The sequence below is a fragment of the Saimiri boliviensis genome, chromosome X (assembly GCF_048565385.1).
Source record: "Saimiri boliviensis isolate mSaiBol1 chromosome X, mSaiBol1.pri, whole genome shotgun sequence".
In the NCBI taxonomy this organism is placed as follows: Eukaryota; Metazoa; Chordata; class Mammalia; order Primates; family Cebidae; genus Saimiri; species Saimiri boliviensis.
Window position 1 is genome coordinate 98,083,270 of NC_133470.1, and position 12,640 is coordinate 98,095,909.

At 43.3% G+C, this 12,640-nt stretch overlaps 1 protein-coding gene across 5 annotated transcripts in view; it reads left to right on the top strand.

Moving 5' to 3' along the window:
- Positions 1-12,640, top strand: part of FGF13 (fibroblast growth factor 13) — a 604,280-nt gene that overhangs the window by 17,362 nt on the left and 574,278 nt on the right. For all 5 annotated transcript variants that reach the window (XM_010351485.3, XM_074392004.1, XM_074392005.1 and 2 more), the window contains exon 2: positions 196-414. In XM_010351485.3, coding sequence (XP_010349787.1) covers positions 366-414 — 49 coding nt within the window. In that variant the 5' untranslated portion in view covers positions 196-365. The remainder of the gene's footprint in view (positions 1-195; positions 415-12,640) is intronic.

Genomic DNA, 12,640 nt, shown 5'->3' on the forward strand with positions numbered 1-12,640 from the left:
GGGGTTGTAAGCGTGGCTCTCTGCAGGCGGGCAGAAGCTGAGGGCGCGGGGCGCGGAGGAAGCACCGCACCGCTTTGTCTCTTCACTTCTTGAGCGCGGCGAGCGGCTCCTCCCGCGGCCGGCCGCTCAGGCTCGCGGCTACGGCGACCGCGGCTCCTCCTTCACCCCTCTCCTTTCCTCCCGACTCTCTCTTAGGCAGCGGCGGCGGCGGCAGCGGTAGCGGTGGGGGAAAGCGAATTCCGCCCCGAACCACACCGAGGGGAGCTCGTGGTCGAGACTTGCCGCCCTAAGCACTCTCCCAAGTCCGGCCCGCTCCGCGAGGACTTCCGTCTTCTGAGCGAACCTTGTCAAGCAAGCTGGGATCTATGAGTGGAAAGGTGACCAAGCCCAAAGAGGAGAAAGATGCTTCTAAGGGTAAGCCCGCCCGCCGAGTCCGCCTGCTTGTCTTTCCTTCGTTTCCTTCGCTCGCCCCCACGCGTGCGCGCCTCCCTCCCGCGACTCCCTGCCTCTCTCCTGGAGCCTAACCTACCCATGACCTCTGCGACCCCGTGAGAAAAAGGGGGGCAGAGGCCGTCAGGGGGTGGATCTACGTTTGCACCACTTTCCCTCCTTCCTCGCGGAATTGTTGCCCCTCGAGTGCCTCCAGCCTCCTCCACTCCCCCTCTGGACACACGGTGGTGGCGCTGCGGGCAGACGAAGCTGCTGCAGCCGGGAGCGCCGGGAACCGCGCTGTCTGCTGACGGCCGGCCGCCAGTCTGTATGAGTGCATGTGTGTGCGTGTGCGCGCGTGTGCATATGTGTGCTGCGCGCGTGCAACATGGTGACATACTCAGGAATCTGCCCTGCTCTCAGAACCCAAGCTTGAACCCACCTTCAGCCCCCTCTCCTCGCCCCCAGTAGAAACAAAGAGCCTGGTCGAGACGCAGAACCCCTCCCCCCACTCCTCCCCCAGTACACCACCTAATCCCAAACTCCCTATCCACCCCGCCCCCCGGGGAAGGCAGGAGCTTGCACCCTTCCACACGCCGCGTGCAAAAGTGAGCAGTCCTGGTGCCCTGGCGCTGCCCGCGCTGTGCTTTGGCAGCGCAGCCTCGCCAAGCCCCAGGAGAACAAAGGCTGTTGTCCCCTTGCCACTAGTGCCCAGCATGAGTGGGCCTCCGTGGGAGGGGGCAGTCCCCCTTCCTCTGCTTGCTGGGGTTCAGCCACCTCACCCTAGGCACCCGACCACGAGTCCCCCAGGAGTGCGCGCCTCTGCCCGGGGCCTCCCACAGGCGGGCTGGGGAAGCGCAGCAAAGGGGTCTTCAGGCTGGGGAGAACTAAGGCAAAGGAAGGGGACGCCCCCCCCCCCCCACCACCCTTTGCTGGTTCTAGCCGTTGTCTTTTTGAGGACTATGATTAGCTCCCGAATGTAAACTGTAGACAGCGGCCTTGGAGACCGCGGTGCGGAGAGAGGCTCAGAGAGGGAATGTGGAAGAGCAGTGGGGAACGGCAGGTGCCTTAGGTGCGGGTGTCCGGAATGGCCACAGAGCAGACGCTGGAGTGGGCTGGACTAGCCCTGAGGGCCCCAAGCACACTGGACCGCAGCGACCCAGGCCGAGTCCCCGCTGCAGAAGTGAGGTTGCAGCGCGGGGAGTCCCAGCTTTTGTTCATGGGGGCCCCAATTCCTCGCTGAGCCCTCGGGCCCCCTTCACTCCCACTCCTTTCTCTGTTCCTTTTTCTCCTCTCCTTCTCGCCTCTCCCCATCTCTCAGAGCTTTCTTTCCCGGGAGATTCTAGGGCAGCGCCAGCCCTCCCCCGCGGAAAGTTGTCAAAGTCTTCAGCTCAGGGCCTTTATCCTTGTTTTAAATGGAGCCATTTCTTTCCCAACTAGGCGAAAGGCCGAGGAAAGGTTACGGAAGTTTGTGGAGGGGTTAGATCTGTTGTCTTGGGGGTCGTTGCTGTCCCCGGTCTGGCTCAAGGCTAGCATTCAATCCCAAATGAAAGAATAACTTCGGAAAGTAGAACTACTGCTGTAGGTTTCCAGAGCTTGTGGAGCCTCAAACAGGCATTTATATGATAAAGGAAAATGACTTCAGGATCATTACATCGTTTTGTTTTCCACTGAGGGCCCAGAGAAGTAAATGTAATTAAAGACTGTAGCACCTGGTTGATCTAGGCACTTCATTACCCTGTTGAATCTGAAAGTATTTCACGTTTGCTTCTGAAACTTCGGTTCCTGATTTCCATCAGGTGGTTACTTAGGTTTATTTCAGGCGACCTTTGAAAGACCGTGAAACCAAATTCATTCACAGAAAATGAGTTGCTGTTTTAGGAATATAATTTGCAGTGGTCCAGAATGGATTAATGCATCTGGAAACAGAACAGGTTTCTGTAATTCGATAATGAAAATTTGTACTAGGCATGTGTCATAACATTTTCTTATGTTGACTCGCCACATTTGAAACTACACACCTCTGTAGGAATTGTGTAATTAGCACTTGAAATTATGGTTGTAATTAGAATAAATTAATTTTACAAGACAACTTTTAAGAACGGAGTTTACTTCCCCGAGGAGATGGGAAGCTTTTGGCTGTTGAGAGCAAGCTTGCCATTTCAGCCTTTCTGTTGGTTGTTGAATTTAGAGCATTTTCAAAATAGGAAATGTGTAGTAGCCATTAGTATTTTCTTCTTTCAAGTATGTGAAAAGTCTTACGTGACTAAATTTTAAAGACTACTTTTTATACTAGAGATGAAAGATACAAGGTCTATTTATCTTTTAGTCAATAGAGTTTATATATGTTGACCATATTTCTGAAGAGTTTTCCTTACTTACAAATTTCTGATATGTAGGTCATCTTTAATTTTTTTTTTTTTTTTGAGACGGGGTTTTTGCTCTTGTTACCCAAGCTGGAGTGCAATGGCGCGATCTCGGCTCACTGCAACCTCCGCCTCCTGGGTTCAGGCAATTCTCCTGCCTCAGCCTCCTGAGTAGCTGGGATTACAGGCACGCGCCACCATGCCCAGCTGATTTTTTGTATTTTTAGTAGAGACGGGGTTTCACCATGTTGACCAGGCTGGTCTCGATCTCTTGACCTCGTGATCCACCCGCCTCGGCCTCCCAAAGTGCTGGGGTTACAGGCTTGAGCCACCGCGCCCGGCCATCTTTAATTTTTTAACCTAAAAAACGAATCGGCATATTCTTTGTAACATAGCAAGAGGTAGGATCAAGCATTTCATAGATAATTTGAATATACACATATTTAATTTTGAATAGTGGTGTGACAAATGATTGGATGAAGTCAAATAATTTAGTAACAGTTTGAATGAATTTCATGATCTGTTGTCAGAGCCTACTGCTCATTTAAATTCAGCCTACCACCCCCATCAGTTAGGGCTCAGACCCACAGTATATCAAAGCTACATAGATTATTATGGAGTACAGTGTTTCTAGAGCTTTTAAAGCACGGGTAGTAGGTTTCTAGTAAATTATTTTGTGCTGCTGAATGAAATATGGCTTTAAGAGTATATAAATTGCTGATTGTCTTTTTAAATGACATTTTCTTCAACTCACTGAGGTTAAGACCAGTGATGGACACTGGTCATTGGCATAACCTTTTCAAAAATGTAGCCAGACAAGATAGACTGTTCTCTTTAGAAAGAAGGCAGGGACCTTGATTCTGTTTGAAACTATTAAAAAGGCCTCTTGTGCAGCCAGTTGCTGTTTGTGTATTTATTTATGCTTTCTATAAACTTTAAAATTGGCAGATGGGTATATAGTTTGAGTCACACAGCTCTTGGATTGGAGGATCTGTTTCCATTCCAGGGAAGAAAAAAGCATAATATTTGTTTGTTCAAGCAGATATTCTCTTAGCTTTGACTCATTCTCTACCTTGTCACATAAGACCTTTTCAGCAGTCTTCTGTTGGACAAGCACTCAGTTAAGTCTGTTTCTGGTTTGTTGCAATAGTTTTCCTATGGTATCAGAAATTTTCTAGGCTGCTATAGATGAAACCAAACCTTTTTTGGATTAAGTAAATATGCTAGCTAATTATTGCTTTCAATACTGTCTTTAGGTTTGTAGCTACATGTTTGAAGTTGGGTGTGTTTTTTTCAACAACCCTTTCCTTTGTGCTTAGCCTAAGAGCCACCATATCCAGGCAAGTTTCAAGGCCCTGTGGGCCATGGGTTTTCTTGGTGAGACAGCACTGTTGTCAGGCTGGGCTCAGGCTGGCTGCTGGACAATGGAGGATAATTCCATGCATAGTTGAAAAAGCCAGCTACTTCTATAGCTGCTGTTGTAATGGATGGTGGTGGCCCTATACATTTATACCGCAGTTCATTTTTGTTCACTTTCTGGCTTTTTTCCAATAGTCTTTCTACCCTACCCTACTTAAAAAGAATAGGGAATTGTGGTCATGTAGCCAGCATATCTAGGCTTGCATCCTGAATGCCTTCCAAAAGATCATCTTGATCATTGTGGTTTACTATAGTAGGTTTCATCAAGTGTCTTTCTCAGACTTGGGTCAGGCAAAAGCAGAGGTTTAGAGGTATTTTATTGAAAATAAATTATGAGGTTGGTGAACTTTATTAAAAAGTAGCAAAGATCATCTGTGTATTACTCATGTAGGGACTTTTTTTTTTTCTACTCTGTCATCATGGTCCCATGGTTTTACATACAGTGTCATAAGCCACATGCTCTCTTCTGTGCTGAAGGAGGTGATCATAGCCTTGCTAAGGAGGTGTGACCAGGGAGATCTCTAGTCAGAAATGTTGGTCTGTTCTTGGGGATAGGTACAGAAGATGAGTGTACATTGTATCTAAATCCTCTTCATTATTATTCATAGTGGCATATCGCTTCTTTATTGACAAAGGCTAAAGCTAGAAAGGGAAACAAGCTGGGGCATGGGTTAGGGGTACTGTATCTTCTCTCTATCTTAGTACTCCTTCTTCTAAGCCTCTTTTCAGCACAGTTCAAATAATTAAAAAGGTTCATGTGTGTCCTAGGTCTCGATATGTGGATGAGGTTAGAGTGGGAATGGATGTTGAGTTGGGGCTTGGGTAAGAAGCAGAGGGTGAGTTGTGGGGTGCAGGAAGGAGTTGAAGTCTATGCCCACAGTAGGGAGATGTTATGGGTAGCCTTGGGGACAGGTTCAGGACTGGGGAGAGAATTGGTATCAGGGAGAGAATTGGAATTGGAATTGGATAAGCCGGAGGGTGATTTGTAAGGCAGTGAGTAAGGAGATGAAACTGTTAGCGTTCCAGGTCTCTTTGCAGCTGTGCTGTTTAATGTCCAAATCAACTTCTCATTCTGGGAATTACAATCAACACAGAACAACCAGTATGTGTTGCAGCACTTCAAATATGTCCAATAAAAAGGCTTTCTAGTGTCTGCTTCAGTATGACTTATATTTTTGAAGTTGAGAAATTTGAAAAGAGTGGAAAATAATTGTCAAGATTAAGCAATTGAAGGAGGGAGGGAAAAAAACCATGTGCATTAAAGTAGAGTGGATGGAGAGCCTACATGTCTATTACCTTGCTCAGCTTAACATTATCTTTGAAATGTGAAGATTAGGCATATAATATATGCAATTAGTACAGAACACGAATGTCAGCATAACTCATTTTCTGCAGTCACTGATTTGTTTCCCTAGCAAGAAGACACATCATCACCATGATTTATCAGCACAGGCTGGAGAGTGGAGTTCAGGCTCATTGTCCTGTGTAACATGGGTCATCTTAGTCCTCATCAACTTGAAATGTAGGTTGTCTATTTGTAATATATCAGCTCTACAAACTTAGTTGAATCTTATTTCTGACATTTTTTAACATGGCATTTTATTACTTTTTTGAATGTCATATATCACTTTTTCAAATGTCATATATCACTTTTTTTGAATGTCATATATTGATGAAACATTTCCTAAGAGTGTGGATTTCCAGGTAAATGCACTAATTTCCTAAAGTAAGTGAAATAATATATAGTAGTAATTATGACCACCACTCCAAGCCTCAGATCCAATTTCTCCTTGAATTAAATGGCCATTATTTTTCCTTCAAAGCAGTGTTTTCCAGAGTATTAACTCTGAAAATGGGGGGGTTTTTATTAGAAAAGAAATAAATTGTTGATTCTTATGGCATGATGGTAATATGAAGGACTATGTCATTATGGGATCTGAGTTGGAATAAATATTAAGTCTAAATTACAATGACCGTTTATTGTGATTACTGTAAAGCAGTTCTCATGGCTATTCTTGCCTCTGCCCTTTGAAATTACTTTTAGCATTGATTTTCAAATGGAAATAGTATTATTAGTGTCACTGGCTAATGACTTTCCCCACAGGCAAAGGCTTCTGCTGGTGTAAGGTTGTGGTTCACATTCTAGGGAGTACATTGGGTCTGGACAGAGCTAAGTTGCTTGTTTGGCCTGACTGCTGAGACATCAAATTTGGTCTGGACAATCACTCTTTGGCCTAAAGGAATCCCTAGTTGTACATGTCTGTCCTTTTTTTGTGGTTCATGTAAGTAGGGCTGGGAAGAAAGCAAAGAATCTTCTGGTGAAAGGCAGGCCTAGTCAAAGGCTAAATTAGAAAAGGATTTTTAAAAACACTAAAACTCAATTTCCTTTTGTGCAATTGAAATTTACCTACAGTAACATGCACAAATCTTAAGTGTGCATCTCTATGATTTTTGATAATATGTATATCCATGAAAACAACACCAAAGTGAAGATACATAATATTCTGGTCACCCCAGAAAGTGTCCTCATGCCCCTTTCTAGTCATTCCACCTATCTAAAGACAACTTCTTCTTCTTCTTCTTCTTTTTTTTTTTTGAGACAGGATCTCATTCTGTCTCCCAAACTGGAGTGCAGTGGCATGATCGCTGCTCACTGCAACCTCTGCCTCCTGGGTTCAAGTGATTCTCCTGCCCCAGCTTGCCAAGTAGCTGGGATTACAGTTGTGTGTCACCACTGCCTGGCTATTTTTTTTTTTTTTTTTTTTTTGTATTTTTAGCAGAGACAGGGTTTACCTGTGTTGGCCATCCTGGTCTTGAACTCCTGACTTCAAATGATCCACCCACCTAAGCCTCCTTACAGGTATGAGCCACTGCGCCTGGCCTCCTATTTTTATTTCTATCATCATCTATTAGTTTTGCCTATATGTACCCTGGTTTCTGACGTATCTAGCCAACTCCCCTTCCAGCACTCTTTGTTCCCTGTTGATGACTCTTCTTTTCTTGTCCTCTGGTTTCTTGGAAGACTCCCACCTTGCCCCACACTGGGGCATTCAATAGAATCTTGGACATGCTTAGTCTTCTAGGAGTAGTTATTGAATGACCTGGGAAAGATAGGGGATTTCTTTAAGCAGAGGTATGTTTTATTCATCCTTTAATAACAAATAACAGTAATTGACATTGCTATCTTTAAAATAGTAGCCTCTAAATTATTGAGCAGTTACTATTTACTAGGCAAACATTAATTTTCCATATATCTAATTTAATCCTCATGACAGCCAAATGAAGTACAGTAACTCTTAGTACATACAGACTTTAAAGATGAGAAAATTGAAGTTCATGGAGATAATGTAGCTTGTATGAAGTCACACAGCTAGTAGTTTGCAAATTACTAGCACAGTGCTTGGCCTGGTAGTAATCAATAAATGATGAATGTATATGCCATGCACCTATGAAAACTTATTGGTCCTATGCCCTGCTTACTTCCTGTTTTGTTTTCACATCAGAAGACATTGTGATAGAGAAAGACTTTGTCAGAGCTTCCTGGTGGCTTAATCTGATAAATACCTAGGGGTATTTACATTTTATTTAAGGATTGCCTGGGGCAGAGTTTTCACTCAAAAAATTCAATTGTTAACAGTTAATTTTTTAACACCTAGATACATTGGAGAAATAATTTTGATGGGGGTCCTAAAAGTAGTAGTATTTTCTGATCACTGACTATAGCTGGGGGAGTTAACATGAAATATCTCATGAAATCTTCATAACAATGTATGGAGAATGAATATCCATACTATTCTTCCCATCTGACAGGTGAAGAAACTGAGAGACTGAGGCCATCCTTAGGCCACTCAGCTAGCAAGATGGTGGAGTGAAGATTTGAGCCAGATTTGATTGACTTCAAATGTACCTTCTAACCACTAACCACTATATCATACTCCCTTTCTAGGCAGCACAGTTGAGTCTTTCTAGTGCAGGTTTGCACAAAGGCAAAATTACTTTCATTCACCAAATTGGACACAATTAGGAGGAATGTACCTATACCAAATGCATGGTTGCTCCACAGCTGTGGTATTTGTTCAGTTGAACAAACCTCTGAATATTTCTTAAGTGACTTTTCTGTATCAGGAGCTGTACTGGGGTGCCCTTTCCTTCTTCTCTGGCCTGGGACATTCTGACTTTTCACTTTCCAATGTGCAGCTCACCTCAGTTGAGGATTCTCTTGAACCATTGCTACAGGACATTGATCAGGTGACTGTGGCTTTCATTGGTCACGTGACTTTGGCTTTCATATTGGTTTAAAAACAATGGTACTTTCTTCTACAAGTGCATCTGGGAGCTTGTTTCACCTGTATCTTCAAGATTTTACATCCTCTTAATTTACTGTTGAGTAAAAACTCCACTTATTTTATTTTTCATTATATGGTATAGGCTTTCAGTCTGTCTCTCATCAGAATCATATGTCTCATTTCCCTTCTCTCTGTCTCTCAACCCTACCCCATTCTTCCTCCCTCTTTCCTTTTTTCCCTCCCTCCTTTTCTTGTTAACAGATGTCAGTGGTTTTTATTAACTGAATGGGGCTCCTCAGGGTGTGCTGAGCTCATTGAAAGATTTTCATTTCTGGATGTTTTCCTTTGATAGCTATATTAATCTTGGTGAAAGAAATCCACCCCCCCACAACAAAGTGTAGCTTCATAGAAGAGGTTTTTCACTACTTATATAACTCATTTTAAATGGAAAAATAAAAAAGTGCAAGCTTTATTTTGTACACTATTTATGCTGCCTTCAGTTAGATAATATTTCCAAAAATATATCTTGTTAACAGAGACACAACGCCTTGAACGAGCATATTAATTATAGTTCTCAAAGTTGGGAATCATCATGTAGTGTTTTTCTGCATTGTAGAATGTTTGCTTAACAGCAATAATTAACAGTGACAAGTCCATTGCATGTTTATAGGTAAATTTAATAACAAACATGAAACCCAGTTCTGAAAACTTGCTCCAAATAATGTAGGTAGCATTTGTTAGTGTTCTGGAGTTGAGGGTTAGTAAACAGCTAGGGTTCTTAAAATATTTATCTAGCTCTTAAAAGTAGAAATAAACAACCTAAAGAAGGCAGGCTGAGTGCGTTGTTGAATATACTCATAGATATTTTCAGAATCTTCTTTCAATGGTGACTTTGAAAGTATTGAGAATTGACCTGCTTATTTTGCTTTTGATTCTCTGTGTGTATGCTTGCCTCTCCCCTTGGGGGGGTTTATTGAACATTAAGGCTTCCAAGAGCTCTTGAATTTGTGAGTGATTTTCGGAGCTCAGGGAACAATGTGAGCCATTCTCTTGGAAACAGGACAAGGTGCTCCTAGATGCTCTCATTCCAGGGAGCATTTGTTTTCCGGCTAGCTGGGAACCCGATGATCACGCTAAAAGGTCTGGTCAACCAGCCTCCCTCAGTTCCTGTGTATCTGGCAGGCGGGTTTATTACAAACCTTAGTGTGCTCATTAGCCTCGTGATGTGGCAGCTGCCTAAAAAAGAAACACGGAAAAGTTGTGTCACCGAAGGTGAAACTTGGCAAAGAGCTGCCCGGCACCGGCTCTGGGCATGACAAAGCGCCTTCCTGGCGGCGGCAGCGGCAGTGGGCAATGGGGGTTTCTGTTTGCTTGTCCTCGATACCCACGGCGCAGTCGACTCGCAGGGAGGCGTCACAAAGGGAATCGTGGCCTGAGCCAGGCTCCGTGGCTGACAGTGCGAGCGGCTGCAGTCCTGGGGAAGAGACTGCGCTCTCCGGTGCAGCCAGCAGCCCGCAGCCTCGCAGTCTAGACCGAGGGCAAGTTGCAGCCTGTGGGGAAGCAGCGTTAAGATGGTGGCGGTCAGAGCAGCGCTGGTGGTGGCCGGGCGGGGCTCAGGGAGGCGAGCCGTCCTCCCCCACCCACACCTATCGAGACTGTCTTGCTTTCTGTACGCCTGACCCACCCGCTGGGCACCTCAAAGGCAGGCATAGAAGGCCACGAGCCTTGAAGTCAGGATTTGACCAACACAAGAGCTTTGCTTTCTCTGTCTTCTTGTTAATGCTAATTTGACTTTAGCTGCTCAAAAACCGAGGGTTCATCTTGAGCAGGCAGTTTTATTTGTGTGTTTTATATTGCTTATGTTTTATTGCATTGATTTTTTTCAGATTGCAAAATAATACATATTTATTGGAGACAGTTTGGAGCATCATGAAAGCATAGAGAAGAAAATATCACCCAAGGTTCCACTCCCAAGTTAACTTTGAGGCTTTCCTTCTAGTCCTTTTTCTCTGGATATTATAATACATAGACATAGCTAATTATCTTTAAGTGTGTATGTGGAATCAGGCAGAATATACGATAACTTCCTTTTTTCTCTCAACATGTTAGAATGTTATTTTATGTCATTGAATAATCTGCACCATCATTTTTAGTGTGTATACTACGTGTTGACTTAGGGGTAACCAAGGAGAGATGGTGATTTCTGCCTGGGGTGTGAATGATTTTCCTGCACCTCCTTGAGATCCTTCTCACTGGACTCCATAAGCATGATTAGTATTTTATAAAAGTACATATATGAATATGTGCACATATGGGGCTATGTATATGTATGTATATATCTGTAAATACCAAATTAAACACACATAGACAACAATGCACGTATGTAAATACATGCATAACAAATATGCTTAGAATAAATCTTGAAAGAATATACATCAAAAGGACTCTTTGGATGGTCAACTTATAGAAATTTATAGTGTTTAGTCATATTTTTCTATTTTATCTATAGTGGAAATACATAATTCTGTTAATGATATAACAATATTTATGAAATATTATTTATTGATTATCTTCAAACTAAGTTTTCTGCTCTCACAATTCCTTGAGTTGGAGTGACCTACTTATTATTTTTATATTCTATGATGCTTCAAGTCCAAGCTAAATCTCCATCCTCCGTGAAGCCTTTTTCCCACCCTCCCAGCAGGCACTGCTTACTTCCCGTACAGGTCTTCTATGTCACCCCTCTGGCAATCTCCATGGGCTACTTTGGGTATATCTCATAGTTAACTTCTCATCTGCTTATGTCTTATCTCTCTGAATAGACTGGAATGTCTTCAAGGATCCTTTTCACAAAACAAGTGCTCACTAAATGTATTACTTAATGACAATGCTTGTCATCCACCCTAGGCTTCTGTAAATGTTCCTTTACTTTTGAAACTCTATACTAAAAGCACTTAGACTTATAGCAATAATCCTGCTGGATTTAATTTTCCTAATTTAATTTAGGATACAATTGCTACTTCACAATTGGCCATCTACATAGAATTTAGTCAATGATGATACTGACAATATTACTGAAATAGTGGTGATTTTCATATTGATTTTTCAAGTTAGAGGACTCTTGCTAGAGGGTTTCTTGGTGATAGAAACAAATCTACAGATTCACACATGCTGTGGACAGACATAACCCAACTTAAGTGATTTCAGTTATTTGAATTCATGTGTAAATTAATTCATCCATTAATGTATTCGATAAATATGTATTGAACCTTCTGTGTGCCATCTGCTGCCTTAGACACTGAGAATACAGCAGTGAGAAGAACAGATAACTATCCCTGCCTTCATGGATAATATAAGCATATTTTGCAAGCTTACTTCAGGGAAACAGACTTTCGGTGTACGAAGCACTCTGTTCCATGTTGGTGGTATGTCAAGCAGTAAGTGATCTGGTGCCCGTCATAGCCATCAGTCTCTGGCCAGGCCAAATTACTAATGAGTCAAGCTGGTTAGAGTCATACATGGGTTGCTTATCTGTGGTTCAAGAACCACTGAAGCTGTGGTTCCTGGACCAACTTGGCCATCAGTATCACCTCTTACCACATATACATCCCACCAGGAGAATTTGATTCAGTATATCTGGGCATGAGCCTTAGAAAGCCACATTTTTAAATTAAGGTCCTCAAGTGGTTCTAATGCACAGCTGTTTTAGGAACCTACTGCCTCTAGGTAATGTTTCTCAAGCTTGCCTAGAGAATCACCAGTAGGGTTTGTTTTTTCTTTTCTTTTCTTTTTTTTTTTTTTGAGACGGAGTTTCGCTCTTGTTACCCAGACTGGAGTGCAATGGCGTGATCTCGGCTCACCGCAACCTCCGCCTCCTGGGTTCAGGCAATTCTCCTGCCTCAACCTCCTGAGTAGCTGGGATTACAGGCACGTGCCACCATGCCCAGCTAATTTTTTGTATTTTTAGTAGAGATGGGGTTTCACCATGTTGACCAGGATGGTCTCGATCTCTTGACCTTGTGATCCACCTGCCTCGGCCTCCCAAAGTGCTGGGATTACAGGCTTGAGCCACCGCGCCCGGCCGGGTTTGTTTTTTCTAAACAAAAGAAAACAACAAAAAAAAAAACCTCCCTCTGACCT